The 13,927-nt window shown below is 46.9% G+C and overlaps 4 protein-coding genes across 4 annotated transcripts; 1 reads left to right on the top strand and 3 right to left on the bottom strand.

Annotated features, from left to right (window-relative positions):
- Positions 1-371: 371 nt before the first annotated feature.
- Positions 372-1,379, bottom strand: N7473_011506 (uncharacterized protein; the record flags this gene model as incomplete). The annotated part of the gene is made up of 2 exons (XM_057157445.1): positions 372-1,239; positions 1,318-1,379. 2 exons carry the CDS (start codon positions 1,377-1,379, stop codon positions 372-374), a joined length of 930 nt encoding a protein of 309 aa, XP_057003295.1.
- Positions 1,380-1,891: 512 nt separating this feature from the next.
- Positions 1,892-2,382, bottom strand: N7473_011507 (thiamine-binding protein; the record flags this gene model as incomplete). The annotated part of the gene is made up of 3 exons (XM_057157446.1): positions 1,892-2,037; positions 2,139-2,238; positions 2,317-2,382. 3 exons carry the CDS (start codon positions 2,380-2,382, stop codon positions 1,892-1,894), a joined length of 312 nt encoding a protein of 103 aa, XP_057003296.1.
- Positions 2,383-3,985: 1,603 nt separating this feature from the next.
- Positions 3,986-6,342, bottom strand: N7473_011508 (uncharacterized protein; the record flags this gene model as incomplete). The annotated part of the gene is made up of 5 exons (XM_057157447.1): positions 3,986-3,993; positions 4,406-5,499; positions 5,590-5,883; positions 6,147-6,211; positions 6,280-6,342. The coding sequence occupies 5 exons, from the start codon at positions 6,340-6,342 to the stop codon at positions 3,986-3,988; spliced, it is 1,524 nt and encodes a 507-aa protein (XP_057003297.1).
- A 692-nt stretch (positions 6,343-7,034) lies between these two features.
- Positions 7,035-8,132, top strand: N7473_011509 (uncharacterized protein; the record flags this gene model as incomplete). Its single annotated transcript, XM_057157448.1, has 1 exon — positions 7,035-8,132. The coding sequence occupies one exon, from the start codon at positions 7,035-7,037 to the stop codon at positions 8,130-8,132; it is 1,098 nt and encodes a 365-aa protein (XP_057003298.1).
- Between the last annotated feature and the right edge of the window lie 5,795 nt (positions 8,133-13,927).

Raw genomic sequence — 13,927 nt, forward strand, 5'->3', positions numbered from 1 at the left:
CTTGTCTCGGGGCTGAGTGTGAAAGCGCATAGGATGCTCTTGGGGGTGGAGTATAGCTGATAGCTATGAGGAATATTTGGCTGGAGTGCGATTTGGGAAGTTGGAGTTATAGATTTTTCCTCTAATTAAATTATGCATGTGCGATGCACATTTTTTTCTGCTTGTGACCTTTTCCTCTATTTTCCTCTGTAGAAGTTTATTATGATCTCAAATAGTCTCTGGCATCATATACCAAAAATACATTATATTGAAAGCACTGTCTATGCACCAGCGAGATAACCGAGACAGGATCTCTCTTGGAGACCTACACACTTCCATCAAGTAGTAAACATGCTGGTCTAACATAGCTATCACATGTACTAGTTTATGCCTTAAAAACAGACGTTTTTGACCCTCTTGAAACTGGAAGGGATTTGGATCCTCAGGTAGTATCCAATGTATGTTTTCCAGGGCGCCGCTGAGGGTATTGACACACCTGCTGCGTCGGAGATGTTTTGGACTTTGCAGTAGGGTCTTTCGAAATGCTTTTGGATGAGAGATGTATCTAGGGGAGGATAGTCTTTTGGTATGGGTGTTAGGTGGAGGTTAGTTGGTTTGGTGTTGGTTTGGCGTTGTTCGTCTGTATTGATGATAACTTTTCTTGACGAAACCTCCCTTCCTCCATCACCTTCTTTCTCTTGGTAGTCAGGCATATCCATCGGCGGAGCATCATACCTAATGCTCATCTCACAAAACCTCTCCCTAGCAACTTCACCTGCAATATTCGCCCCCGACAACACACCACAATAAATCTGCAATTTCTCCATAATCATCTCGACTGCCCCATCAGATACATCACCACCCTTTCCCTCTACACACCATACCCCCCTCGCATAAGTTCGATGAAAACCCACAATTTCATCCAGCACCTCCTCCAAGAATCGGTCCGGGAGACTAAAAACAAGAATACTAGCTCCTTTCACCGTATCCTTAAGGTTATTGTTTGCGATGAGGTTTTCTGGAAGTGTGATTCCAGGGAGATATTTGATGTTCTGGTGGATTTTGTTTATGGCGGCGGATAGTTTGATCGGTGGTGAGCCGAGTTTGGAGCGGAGGGTTGGTGGTACGGGGGATTTGTCGGGGATATCGGAGCTGTCGATGTCGATTTCTTCTTCGTAGACCCATATTGGAACGATGGTGTCGAAGATTAGGCTGTTTTGTTTGACGTTTTGGGCGACTATTTTGCCGATTGTTGTGCCCCTGGTTGTAGGAGGTGGTAGGTGAGTTTTTGTTGCTTATGGTATATTAAGCAAGGAAAGCATGTAGATGGTTGCTTACCATTTTCCAGACCCGATTACGGCAATTTTGTGCTTTTGACTTGGTTGACTGGGTTCGGACATATTGTTCTCAGATGTAGAGGTGGATGGATGGATTTGGCTGGTATGTTGTCTTTTAGTGCTGGCTAGAGGGACGATAGACTTTTATAACATGAATGATTTTTGAATATTAGGTCATGGCGCAACGTTCTTACATACTACTGTCTAGATAGTATGAATGCAAAATACCAAAAAGTGAAGTAATGCATAGATATCTTAAACTAAACTTCGAATAACAGGTTTTGCCACTCAACGGGTATGTCAAAAGTACAAAGCGACGAATCAGGGGAGGCCGTCATGTTTCGTTCACTACTGGCATGGGGAATTTAGTCTATATAACCTAATCTCTATTGTGGCTTAACTACTACGACACTTCTCTATCTGGATCTGATGATTGAATTGATACATTCTTGCAAAGCGATTTCTTTTCCAGCTCAAGCCACATTCTAAACTTCAGACTCAAGAATATTTCAACTGACCGCATACCTTCCTCGACAGACTCTGATTTATCCGTTCTAGGTCGTTAAACCCCATTATCAGTTGATCTTGTCTCGTGACTGGAATTTCATCAGGCCATACCTTGTCAGCATTCGAACATCAGTTTGAATCCTCGGTATACCGCTGTGATGCACACAAGTATGCGCGGTTCCGATTAGTCGCATAACAAGGTCCCATGGTCCCTCTAGGAGAGTTCATTAGCCACTGAATTCGATAGATCGTGCCATCAACGTATCGTGGAGTTCAAAGTCGATTAAAGTTCGGACGCGGGACACTTGCCAACACGTGTTCCAGTGGCATGCATCTCATTCTTCAATCCTGACTCCCGCACAAGCCGCTGTACACCTGCAATTTCATGGGCAAAGGATGAAGCCGAAGATCCAATCTAATTGTTTCACGTTTGACCATGAGATCAGTAATCGGTATAAGATAATGCCTTTATTTCTGCAATGGCAGGGCTTACCGGGACCAAGGAGAAGTCGGCCGTGACATAGGAAGGTGTATCTGCGGTTGGTGCTGAGGTTGACATGGTGAAATTTGATAATGGTAGGTAAAGTTGTTGATTATTGTAGACCTTAAATTCTTCAACAGCCACTAGACAGTCACATATATATACTGGCCAAGCGTCATGACGACAGGACTCTCTCATCAACTGGCGCTGGAAGTTCTCCCCGTCAGTCATTCAATATCATTTATTAGATAGCTCAAGTGTTGCACCAATATCCGTAGCATTAAATCTTTACTCCTACTTCGCTTCTTTTAGAACGTGCCCACGCCGGATCACATGCCTCTTCCTTGATATCAGACGGTACAAATCGTTAAGGTATATCAGGAAGACTCTACGCAGAACAGGGCTATTTAGTCCACTATCTATCAATTGGTGGAGATATTGTCTGCAGGTTGATTGAGATGAAATCATAATCTAGTCATTGTGCACTAATTGTATGGATGAGCTCCAGAAAAAGTGGAACAGTTAGGGTTAGTCATCCTTGAGGCACTGGCACATGGTATTCATGCTTTAGAGAAACCGTGCGGTGGCCCCGGCAGACAGCGCCGGGAGGTAGGGGGGTACTAGGAGGTGAGAGCTGTGGACGCATGGAATGCACGCTATCTGAAAATCGGGAGTGGCGCACGGAAAGGGAAGCCAGGTGAGAGTGGAAAGGTGAGAGCTGTCGAAGCATGGTACGAGAGAGACAAGAGACAGAAGTCATGCACGTGCTGCAATTTAGTGCGCATCTTCCAATCACCGCTTCAACTTCTCATATTTCTTCTCTCTCCTGCGCCTCCTTTCTCACCACCCTTCCCCTATACGCGCTTTGCTGGTGAGACAGCTTTGCTATTGATCTAGTTCACCGTCCTCCCGCCGTATTTTCCTCCGAAGCAAAATAGCCGATCCTTTGCGGTCTCTCCCGGGTACTCGAGTGCGGTCTGCGCTGCCTTCCTCCGCCCGGCCTCGTTTCGGCTTGGTTTTCCTCATTGCAGTTGAGATGGGGAGTTTTTGCCCTTGATCCGCAACCTCACACGTCAATCGGTAAGTCGATCGTCGAGCCTCGGCGCCTCCGCCAACAGTCCACCCCGATCCTCGCTTGGTGTGACGACCAAGACCTTTCATTCCAAGATTAATGATTGTTGGGAAACATACTCATTCGAAGAAGAATGTCAAGAACAAAATGGCTATGCCCGTTTTCCCTTTTTGCGTGATGGATGGTGCAAGGAAGACAATGCATGGTGTCCTATAAACCCCGAAGACGATTCATGCGCCCTGTTACGATGTAAGGGCATATTGAAACGTTCACAGGAAGGAAAATACAGTATCAAAGTACCCAATCTTAGATGCAAGCTAAGCACGGAATAGGAGGAACTAGCTACGATTCTTGGATGAGTTGAATACTGTGAGGCAAACAGTATGGGGAAGAGGCCATTAATACCTCGAACACCTCGCGAGCTTGAATCAGAGGAGGTCCTCGTTGCTCTGCTTCTGATTGGTCAGCTCATTTTACTCCATTCTCCACCTTGGAGAAAACACGACCTCTCACTGTATCCTGGGTTTGCCAGGGCGGCTTTGCGATTATCACGGTTTGGAGGCTGTGCCATAGTGAAAGGTTTCTAAATGCATTTGGTGATTAATAGGGCTAGCGAGCTAGCAAAAAAGCAGATAACCCGATTCTGATGTTGTATCGTTATCCGCAAAAAGATAATATCGTATCGTCCAATATTGCCGATAGTGCCGCAGCCTAATTACTGATGTCGAATGATTTCACAGAGGAGGATTGGCAAGGTCAGATACGTTGCGATTACTCCGTACATGGGTTAACCACCACCGCATCCGCCGCATCCGCCGCATCCGCCGCTGCCGCATCCGCTTCCCCCGCCGTTGCCGCTGCCGCATCCGCCGCCGCCGCCGCCGCCGCCCCCAGAATATCCTGAATATGCTGAATATCCTGCCAATCCTGCAAATCCTGCAAATCCTGCAAATCCTGCCAATCCTGCCAATCCTGCATATCTTGCATGTCCTGGATATCCTGGATATCCTGCATATCCTGCAAAGCTACGCGTTGGGTTGTAGGTATCCGCCCACGTCGGCATGTTCCTCCCATCGTCCGCCGTATCCACAATGGGATACACACAGTGCTGCACCTCTGACGGCACGATCGAGCACCACGACCCGTCATACCGGTCCTCCTGGCACTGCTGCTGGGGCTGATCATCGTGCCTATCCCCGCCGTCGACATTAAACTGCCAGATCGCCTCTGCCGCCAAGGTCACCTCGAGCGCGAGCCGCTGCTCTAGGAGCTGCCTCTCCTTCTGTGCCTCCTCCCATTCCTTGTTGCGGAGCTCCTGCTCCCGCCACACATCCCGGCCCTCATGTTCGAGGGTCTCCACCTCGCGCCACTTGTGTATATACTCCTCCGCTAGCGACTGGCGTTTATCTTCTAGCTCCCGCAGCTGCTCCCTTTGCGACTTCCGGTAGTAACGCAGTTCGAGCAGCCGCAGTGCCGGCTTGACGGACTGTTTGGCCGTCTCCACACCCGCTACCGCCGCGCCGACCACGCTCGCCGCCGTATGCGCGTCGCGTATGCTGGCTTGCTTGGTTGCGAAACGGCCGCTTGCCTTGTCGAGCTCTTTCTTTAGATATTGGTGGTTGTAGTCGTACGCGGCTAGCTTGGCTCCCATGTCCTCCTGCTTCTGCTTATATATAGCCTTGCGTCGTTCGATCTCGATAGTCTTAGCCTTATTTTCCGGGTCGAAGTAGGACTCGCCGTACCGCATCGCCCAGAGACGCGCCGTGTCGTCCTGCCCCGTGGAGCGCTTCGTCGTGCGGATGGTATCGACGTGGTTGATCTGTCGCCCCACGTGCGTCTTGCAGTACCTATCGTAGGCGACTGGTGAGAGCTGGTGGGTGTGCCAGAGGAGATCGATGTCGAGCGTCGGGACAAGGATGGATTTACTCTCTTTCATGAGCTGCAGGAACTTAAGATAGCGGAAGATATGGTCTGGCATTAGGCCTTGGACCTGGGTCAAGGCCAGAATGCGGTCCACAAAACCTTGGTTGCCAAACTGTCGTTGAGGGCTGTCCCATAGGTTGAAGACAGGGAACCCGAACGCAAAGCGGGAGAGTTCAAGCAGTGTGTGAGGCTCGGTCGGTCTGTTAGTGAATGTTGTCTTACAACCCGGACAGATGAGCTTGGCTCGGCCAACCCGGTATTTGGACCATTCAGTCATTCGGATAACATACGCTCCCTTCTTCGTACAGTGCTTCGAGCCGCACTTATAGTTGTATATGTCCATAATATTCTCAGTAGTGATATATACGTGGTCGCCAGCAGGAGTAAACTCGACAGCCTGATAAGACAAATCGGGATACTCCTTCATCCATACACGTTCACTAGCTTTATCTGTATTAATTGAGCGCATCCTTGCAAGAGGAAATTCGATCTCTGCTTTCCAAAGGTTTGGGAAATTCGATTTAATGTCGCTCTGGAAATTGAATGGTGAGAGGAGATGGGCATAGAATATGATAGCCACGTCCCTGCCAAAGTATGTTAGTACATGCTCCCTATACCCCAAAAGTGGAGGCAACACGAATAAAAAAAAAGATTGTCACACCATGGTGGGAGTGGCCACTTATCCTTAGGTGATTTGAAACCATGAGACGCAATCCACCTTTCTAAAGTTTGAAGGTACATCGAGTACCGGACCTCAGCGCTCATAAGGAGGCATTGCACTCTCCATTTACCCTCTTTTTCCTGACCTGAAACGCCAGACGGAGGGCGCGGGAATCTATGCGTATACCTACTATCAGGGCGCTCTACATCTTCCAAAATGCGTTTGAACTTTTGCAGGAGCGCGAGATGGTCCTGTAAGCGGTGAGACGGGGTTAGCATCGCCAGAGCATCGGTCTGGTAAAATAAGAATAATAACGCACCGCAACTCGCTCTCTTGAGCCGAACTCACTGTTGACCGGGAAGGTCACCGGTAAAGTCGCCATATATAAAGGGTGCACCTCTTTCCGCGGTCGTGGTGGATGATGTGAGGACCACGGACCTGGGCGACGATTAAGGTGGGACGACGGGGTGTTATATGTATTAACGATACGAGTGAATGCACCCTTCTACCCCATTACTCTTGGCCCTCCAACCTCTTTAGAACATGGGGCACACATTAGCCCCGCCTAGGCCTAGAAGTAACCACCTACGTTATGCTCCGGGGGGATCAGTAATCAGCCTCCTCCATATTCTAGGCGCTAAGGTTAAAAATACTCAAAAGAGTTAGCGCCGTGCTATAAGGGAAAGCCATAGGACTTGCGTCCGCCCCAGTAACGACGAGCGTCCCCTAAACTCTAGCTTCTGCCCACCATTCGGTAGTGATACGTATGGCTTTGCCCCTAACACGAACAGCTATATTACTTATCGTTCCGTCCCTTAGAAGGATTACTCATCAGTCCGACCCGATGTATTAACTATGCTTTATTTATCAGTAATCGTAACTAATGAGTATATACTAGTTACTAGGTATAATATACGGTTATGCCTCGAGTACTAACTTTCATGAACATTCACTACTTCTGGTATAATAGTTCCACGTGATCTAAATATATCCTAGTAAGCGAAACGTTTCCTCCTGCATTACGACACTACCGAATCTATCACTTTGTACAAGGCTCGCAACAATCAATTCAAAATGCCCTCTGAATCACCTATCGTCTTTGTCGTTGGAGGAACTGGTGCACAAGGCATCCCCGTCATTCGGGGTCTTGTCAGGGATGGGGCATACAGAGTCCGATGTCTGACACGGGATCTGAACTCTAGAAGGGCAAAACAGCTCCTCGCCTTCGGAAACGTGGAGTTATTGGAAGGCACCTTCGCTAGCGAGACTGACCTACGCAAAGGGTTTGGAGGTGCTCAATACGCATTCGTTAATATCGATGGGTTCAACTCTGGCGAGAAGACGGAGATGTTTTGGGCAATGCGGTCCTATGAGCTTGCTATCGAAGCGGGTATAAAGTTCTTCGTATACGGAAACCTCGATTTTGTTTACAAGAAGAGCGGGTATGATCCCAAATTCCGAACAGGCCATTACGATGGTAAGGGCCGAATTGGAGAATGGATCTTGCAACAAAATAAGAGCCCTGATAACTCGGCAAGAATGGGGGCGGCGCTATTTACGACCGGCCCATACATTTTGATGACCATCGGCTTGTTTACACCCATGTCCCCCACAGTCGAGGACGGCGTGGTAACATGGAGAGTACCGCTAGGCCAAGGTGCAGTTTGCCACGTCGACCTCGATGACTGCGAACACTATGTTCGGTGGCTTTTCGACCATCAGGAACGCGCAAATGGATTAGACCTTGAAGTCGCAATCGATTTGATACCCTACAATGACTTAGCCAGAGCCTTTCAGAAAGTCTCGGGTCATCCGGCACGGTACATCGACACTTCCCTCGATGACTACTGGGTTGGAGGACCGCTTGGAGAAGGCAAGACAAGTGCCGGTTACAATTCCAACCTTAACGATCCTGCGGCAATGAGTCTTCGCCAAAATTTTACCGGCTTCTGGAACATGTGGAAATATTCCGGCGCTAACTGTGGAGTGATCCAGCGAAACTTCAAGCTACTCGATGAGATCCACCCTCATAGAATTAAATCTGCTGAGGAATGGTTCAGGCGAGAAGAGGCTAGAGGAAAGCAGGAGGGTCTCGGAACCCTATGGGAGCGAGTGAACAAACTTCAGGCAGTGCTGAAACTCGCCGAGGATGGAGTGAAGGGACGTCTCTGAGTTGTTGGGGTGGCTCCATTAATTCACTTCTTGCTTGAAACCTCAGTGCTAGTTTGGGCCTCTCAATTTTTGAGAATGTGGGGGCAAGGAGGTATATATGAATATATTCGCTGATAATGTGTGCATCAGATATGGAAGTCACGTTAATGCACTGTTTCCCACCCTCTCGCCCCACGGCGATCTCAGGGATGTTTGATGTAGAGCTTCTGCGAATTAGACCTGCTCAGCCCTAGCAGGGCCTTCAATCTGTCAACTGGCGGCTACTATGGCTGAGTAGCCATCTAGGCTCCAGATCTTTTGACGACGGTCTATATGGGACGGAAGTCTTTCGATCTAAATCTTCCATTCCTGTTGTTCTCCATGGCGGTACACATTGGCTGGCTAGGCCTGGTGTCAACTAGCGACAAAAACACATTCTTTCCCCTTTACGTTGAAAATGCGCTTGACCTTCCTCCATAGAGCGTATAATTACAAGCTTAGCTAAATACGTCCAGAAACAGACGGCTTAGTTATCTCTTGTTATATGTGGCTGCTCATGATTGCCTGGCGAACTAGGTAACTGTTGAGACTACCACAACTTGGTGTAACAAGACGCCCCGCGGACACAACAGTGACTGAATATCGTTCTTGAGGATCTAGATATTCTAGGCGTATCAGAGGCGCCAGAGGCTTTGCCTATTCAACCATCATATTGATGAGTTGCTTGCACCCCAGTTTAAGGGACCCAGCACGTAGCGCTTGAAAACCAAGGTCTTTTGCGACGGTTGATGCTAAGTTAATTGACCGTTATTGATCACTGTCTTTTTTTCTTGTCCTCGGTTGCACCTCTAGACCCAGATGACTGTTTAACTGTGACTTCAACGTGGTCAACGGAACAGAACGGCAGGGGGTGAAACCGCACTTTAATTTTAATAATCCAGGTGTTGTAAACGGAGCATACAAAATCTGGGGAAAAGTTGCTGGTTAAACATTATCTTCATAGAATTATCTGCATTCAGGTTTCGACTCCCAAAACGATAGGGGTTTTTAATATAGTAGTGTTCTACTCTCGCCTTAGAGCCCGATTAGCGAAACCGCGACCAGGTGCAAGTATAGAAAACTGCTAATACGCAGCAAAATTGAGATAACTCAGCTACTTAGCCCCCTTATTTTATTTCTCTCCCTTCAATTGTCTAAAAGTGACGCTTAAGATATCTCTTTATTTGTGGAAGTGGCTACTTAGAAATAGCTGCTGCACCACACACCCGACCGGGTCGACGTGTTCCGAGCAAGAAAGCAAAGCGCCAGAAACAGTGTCGTAAATTAACTCTGATGACAAAGGTATGCGAGTACAGCAAGATATACGATACAGATGTCTGTATAGGCATCCGGCCAAGTATATATTCTTTCGGCGGATGCTTCGGGATTTTAGGCCTTTCTTGGCTCTCAGCTCGTACGTCGCTAATGCTATCTGATAGAAAGTCCACTAATACCTCCAGAATTCATATTATCTAATCCCGAAGCTAGTAACGGATCGAGATCTTGAGGTAGTTTGACACGTATGCACTACTCGGGGATATTATATATGGATTAAGAGATCAGATAATGAAACTAAGGGACCTCCCTTCCCGTCATTCTGAATCGGCGCTCGTCTAACCCTGATATCTACGTCCTTGATGAGCTATGCTTTCTAAGTATAGCGCTCCTCCCTGTGCTTCTTGGATGACCCTTATTATACTTAAATCATCTCCCATGATAGAGCTCAAGCGAACTTCCTCGATAGAGAATATAACTGTAATCTGTCTCCTTTCTTCTTGCGCCTGCTTTTATTTATTAAGAGTTGCACTCGCTGTACCTGTTAATTTTCTTTTTCTAAAGACCTAAACCGTGAGGCTACGGAAGTAGAAGTCGGGAGAGCCGTGGACGCATAGAATACACGCTTTCTAGAAAATCGTGAGTGGCGCACGGAAGTGGAAGCCTGGTGAGAGTGGAAGCCGAGTGGGAATGCACGCTATCTGGAAAATCGTGAGTGGCACATAGAAATGGAAGCCTGGAGAGTGTGGAAATCGGGTAAGAGTAGAGGCCAGGTGAGAATGCACGCTTTCTAGAAAATTGTGAGCGGCGCACGGAAGTGGAAGTCAGGTGAGAGTACGGAGTAGGCATACACGCTTTCAAGAAACCGTGAGGAGGTATATACAAGCGAGACAAGAGAGAAGTCATGCACGTGATGCAATTTAGTGCGCATCTTCCAATCACCGCTTTAACTTCTCATATTTCTTCTCTCTCCTGCTCCTCCTTTCTCACCACCCTTCCCCTATGCGCTCTTTGCTGGTGAGACAGCTTTGCTACTGATCTAGTTCACCGTCCTCCCACCGTATTTGCCTCCGAAGCAAAATAGCCGATCCTTTGCGGTCTCTCCCCGAGTACTCGGGTGCGGTCTGCACTGCCTTCCTCCGCTCGGCTTCGTTTAGGCTTGGTTTTCCTCATTGCAGTGGAGATAGGGCGTTTTAACCCTTGATCCGCAACCTCACACGTCAATTGGTCAGTCGATCGTCGAACCTCGGCGCCTCCAGGTGCTTTCACACTTCGTTTCTGGACCATCGCGGCTGTGCAGGGTTTTAAATCCGCTCCAGGGGCGCAAGGCTCTGGCAAGGGTATTGGCAGCCTTGGGTGATGATGTTCGCATCATATCGGAACCGAGGAATACTGCTTCGGTGATTAGTGACGCTGTTACTCAGGAAGTGGCTCCTAAGAGCGGGATCGACGAAACGCAAATTGTCGCATGACGAAGACATCTCTTCTGAACTCAGACGATCTGTGCGATTGACCAAAAGAGCTAGAACTTTGCGGCGATGTTCAATGTAATGATTTGTTGTAGACTTACAACGACAACCATGGTCCGCCCTACGAAGGGTTCTCTCGAGAGAAGCAGAGCTGCCTGGGATAGCTTGGACGGAGGGGAAACTGTGGCCTGTCTCAGGATACGCCCTATCCGGAGCAGCAAGGTTGCCTGGGATAGATTGGACGGAGGGGAAACTGTGGTCTATCCTACGAAGGGCTCTCTTGGGAGATGCAGATCTGCCTGTGGTAGTTTGGAAAGAGGCGAAACACATGGGCAGCTGTGGTGACCCTGAAAGAACCCATTACTAACGCAGCTTCTAGAAACGTTATAGAGTACAAAATATGCCCTGACACGGTTGCAGTCAAGGTACGTTCTAGCATTGCAATATGAGATCAAAATCACGCCCGCAATCTCTTCTTCCAAGACATTTTATGGAATATAACGGGGAAAATGAAGACTAATGACATATATATGGATAGGCTGACCCGCAGTATTTGCGTTTTGAAATCCTCATCACGCGGTAGTGACAGTTGTGCCTTCCTTTGTCTCTAGGTCTCGGTCTGTAATCAACCTTGGCGTTGGGTAGTAGGAGTCCTAACAAGTCAGCTTTCTTTCCCTAGCGGAAGACTCTGCCCCATACTAATTGTGAAGTAAGAGAAGTCCAAAATCCGGAAGTATCCGCGGACAAAAGATGTACCTGACCCGTCTCCCGGAAACGAATGCCCACGCATATATCCGCGCTATACATCTTACTATATTCGTATGCCTTTTTCATCAAACTTGTTTTGCGACGGCATCGTTTTTGGCGTATCAATTTTCTCTTTAAGGAGGAGTAGTTGGATCGGGTTGGATTTATAATAGCTATTCCGAGTGGCTACCTTGTTCTTCGGGGGAGGGATACAGGTAAAAAGTATTAGAATCGCAAGTTCTTATAGAAATAGTCTGTTAACAAGGAGGAGCCAAAGTGTGTAAAGGGCACTTTCTAAAATTTTTAATATACAAAAGACCACGATTTGCCCTACGATTCTCCCCTAAGGAAAATAATAGTCTCTTGCGCGTTAGGTAATACTTAAGCGCTAAGGCGGCGCGTAGTTAGGGCCCCTCTACGTAATTTTAATACTATTTAGCTATTCTACTGAAAGTACGTAGGAAGAGAAAGCAACACAGAAATACGGTTTCTGTGCTTAAACTTAAGTTATACTAGACCTATAATACGATATATATACTTTATCCTATAAAAGGGTAGTATCCGATATATCCTGTGATTAGTGCTTAGCAGATAGGATATTTCTCTGTTATTCTAAGACTTCCTGCGTATAACCTATATGTCGAATTTACGCCGTGTGCATAAACCCTGGGGGGTGTGCTTAGAGGCGCACACCGGTCGATCGAATACCACGATTATGGAAGAGAGACGAAAGTGCAATAGAGGTGGGTCGGCAGCGAATAGGTTGAACAGTGGAAGGTCAACACAGTTAAATCAGAACTGCCTTAAGCTCTATTGGTGAGTGAAAATAGTGTCAAACTTATAACATTGTCGTCAAACTTGTTCAATTTAACTAGGGAAACAGGTAGTATTTATAACTTTAGGTACATAGCAGAATGTCACAGGAAAAGACTAATAAAAATCTCAGAATAACATAGGGGCATACAAGAGTGTTACGAAACTTTGTTGTTTTTTGCGTCATGATGTGATAGTTGAAATTTATCATCGTATTGTGTAGTCGTGTTCTGGGATGTTGATCCGATTGGTCCGATGTGTATTGCTTATCAACACGCTTAGTGCGGGGTATCGCACATCCATATGTTGACAGTAGCTCTAGCTACGTCTTATAAATCCTTTTAGCTCCGCAAAGAACTCTTTAATCAGATTTAGGTCTAGTGAGTATAGAGGCAAGTAGACTAATTTTACTCCCGTATTAGTATATATCTGTGAATTCTCTCGGAGTAGTAGAATTATATATTATCTATAACTAGGACAGACTTTGGCTCCGGCTATCTTCCACAATAGTGAAGCAGCTTATCGATAAAGTCCTCAAACACAGAGGTATCCGTTAAGCCGCGAAAGACACAAGAGAGTACGATACTATCTTAAGAGTATACAGGCAGAATCTAATACCTCTCGTCGCGGTAGAACTGTGCCACTTGTTTTAGTACTACACCGAGTAGTAACTAGCCTGGCCGTTAGAACCTAATTCGATTATCACATCCAGATTCATTAACATAAACAAGGTAGTACGACTCGAAGTCGGAGACGTTATAAAGATATATCTCTCGCAATTCCGCGCTCTGCTCTTTAGCCTTTTGTTGAGAATTTTTTCTAGACCAGCCTTTAGACAGAAGGGCTCTCCTAATACTAGAGGTTGTTGCTAGTATCTAGAATTCATCCCATAGAAATATAGCTATCTCATCGAGGTATAGGGTAGGTTTTTCGAGCAGGTGATCGCAGAGTGCTTCTAACATCAGTAGTGTTACGCTTCGTCTCCGACCGATACGATTTTTAGGGGTATAGACGCTTCCGAACAGTCGTAAGTTCCTACGAATATTTTTGATTATTTGTTCACAGTGTTCAGCTGCTTCGGCCATTTAAGACCTGGTTAGTGACTGGGCTTATATTATATCACGAATGAAGTGTAGCCTTAAGGAGGGTAGTCTCAGCGCTATAGAGTGCATATAATTCTAGCAATTCTGGAGTTGAGAGGTCTTTGCGGAAGGATATATGCGAAGGTGAGAATGAAGTGATGCGGAAGGGCACCAAGATTGCAGTGTATAGATAATACGTGTAATATATAGTATTTTACGTTCTTCTGTCGTTCTAGTTTTTTTATAGGTCTATTCTTAAAAGATAATTGTTGACCGCCTTTCCTGATATGGACTAGTGTGTACTCGGGTACGAGCCGAGAAACGAAGTCAGTGTGTGCAAGGGGTAATCTGTTTTCGAAATCGACTGTGTCATCGAGAAATCCATCAGAAC

This window comes from Penicillium subrubescens (genome assembly GCF_028828155.1).
Source record: "Penicillium subrubescens strain IBT 31985 chromosome Unknown utg000010l_segment0_segment0, whole genome shotgun sequence".
Classification (NCBI taxonomy): domain Eukaryota; kingdom Fungi; phylum Ascomycota; class Eurotiomycetes; order Eurotiales; family Aspergillaceae; genus Penicillium; species Penicillium subrubescens.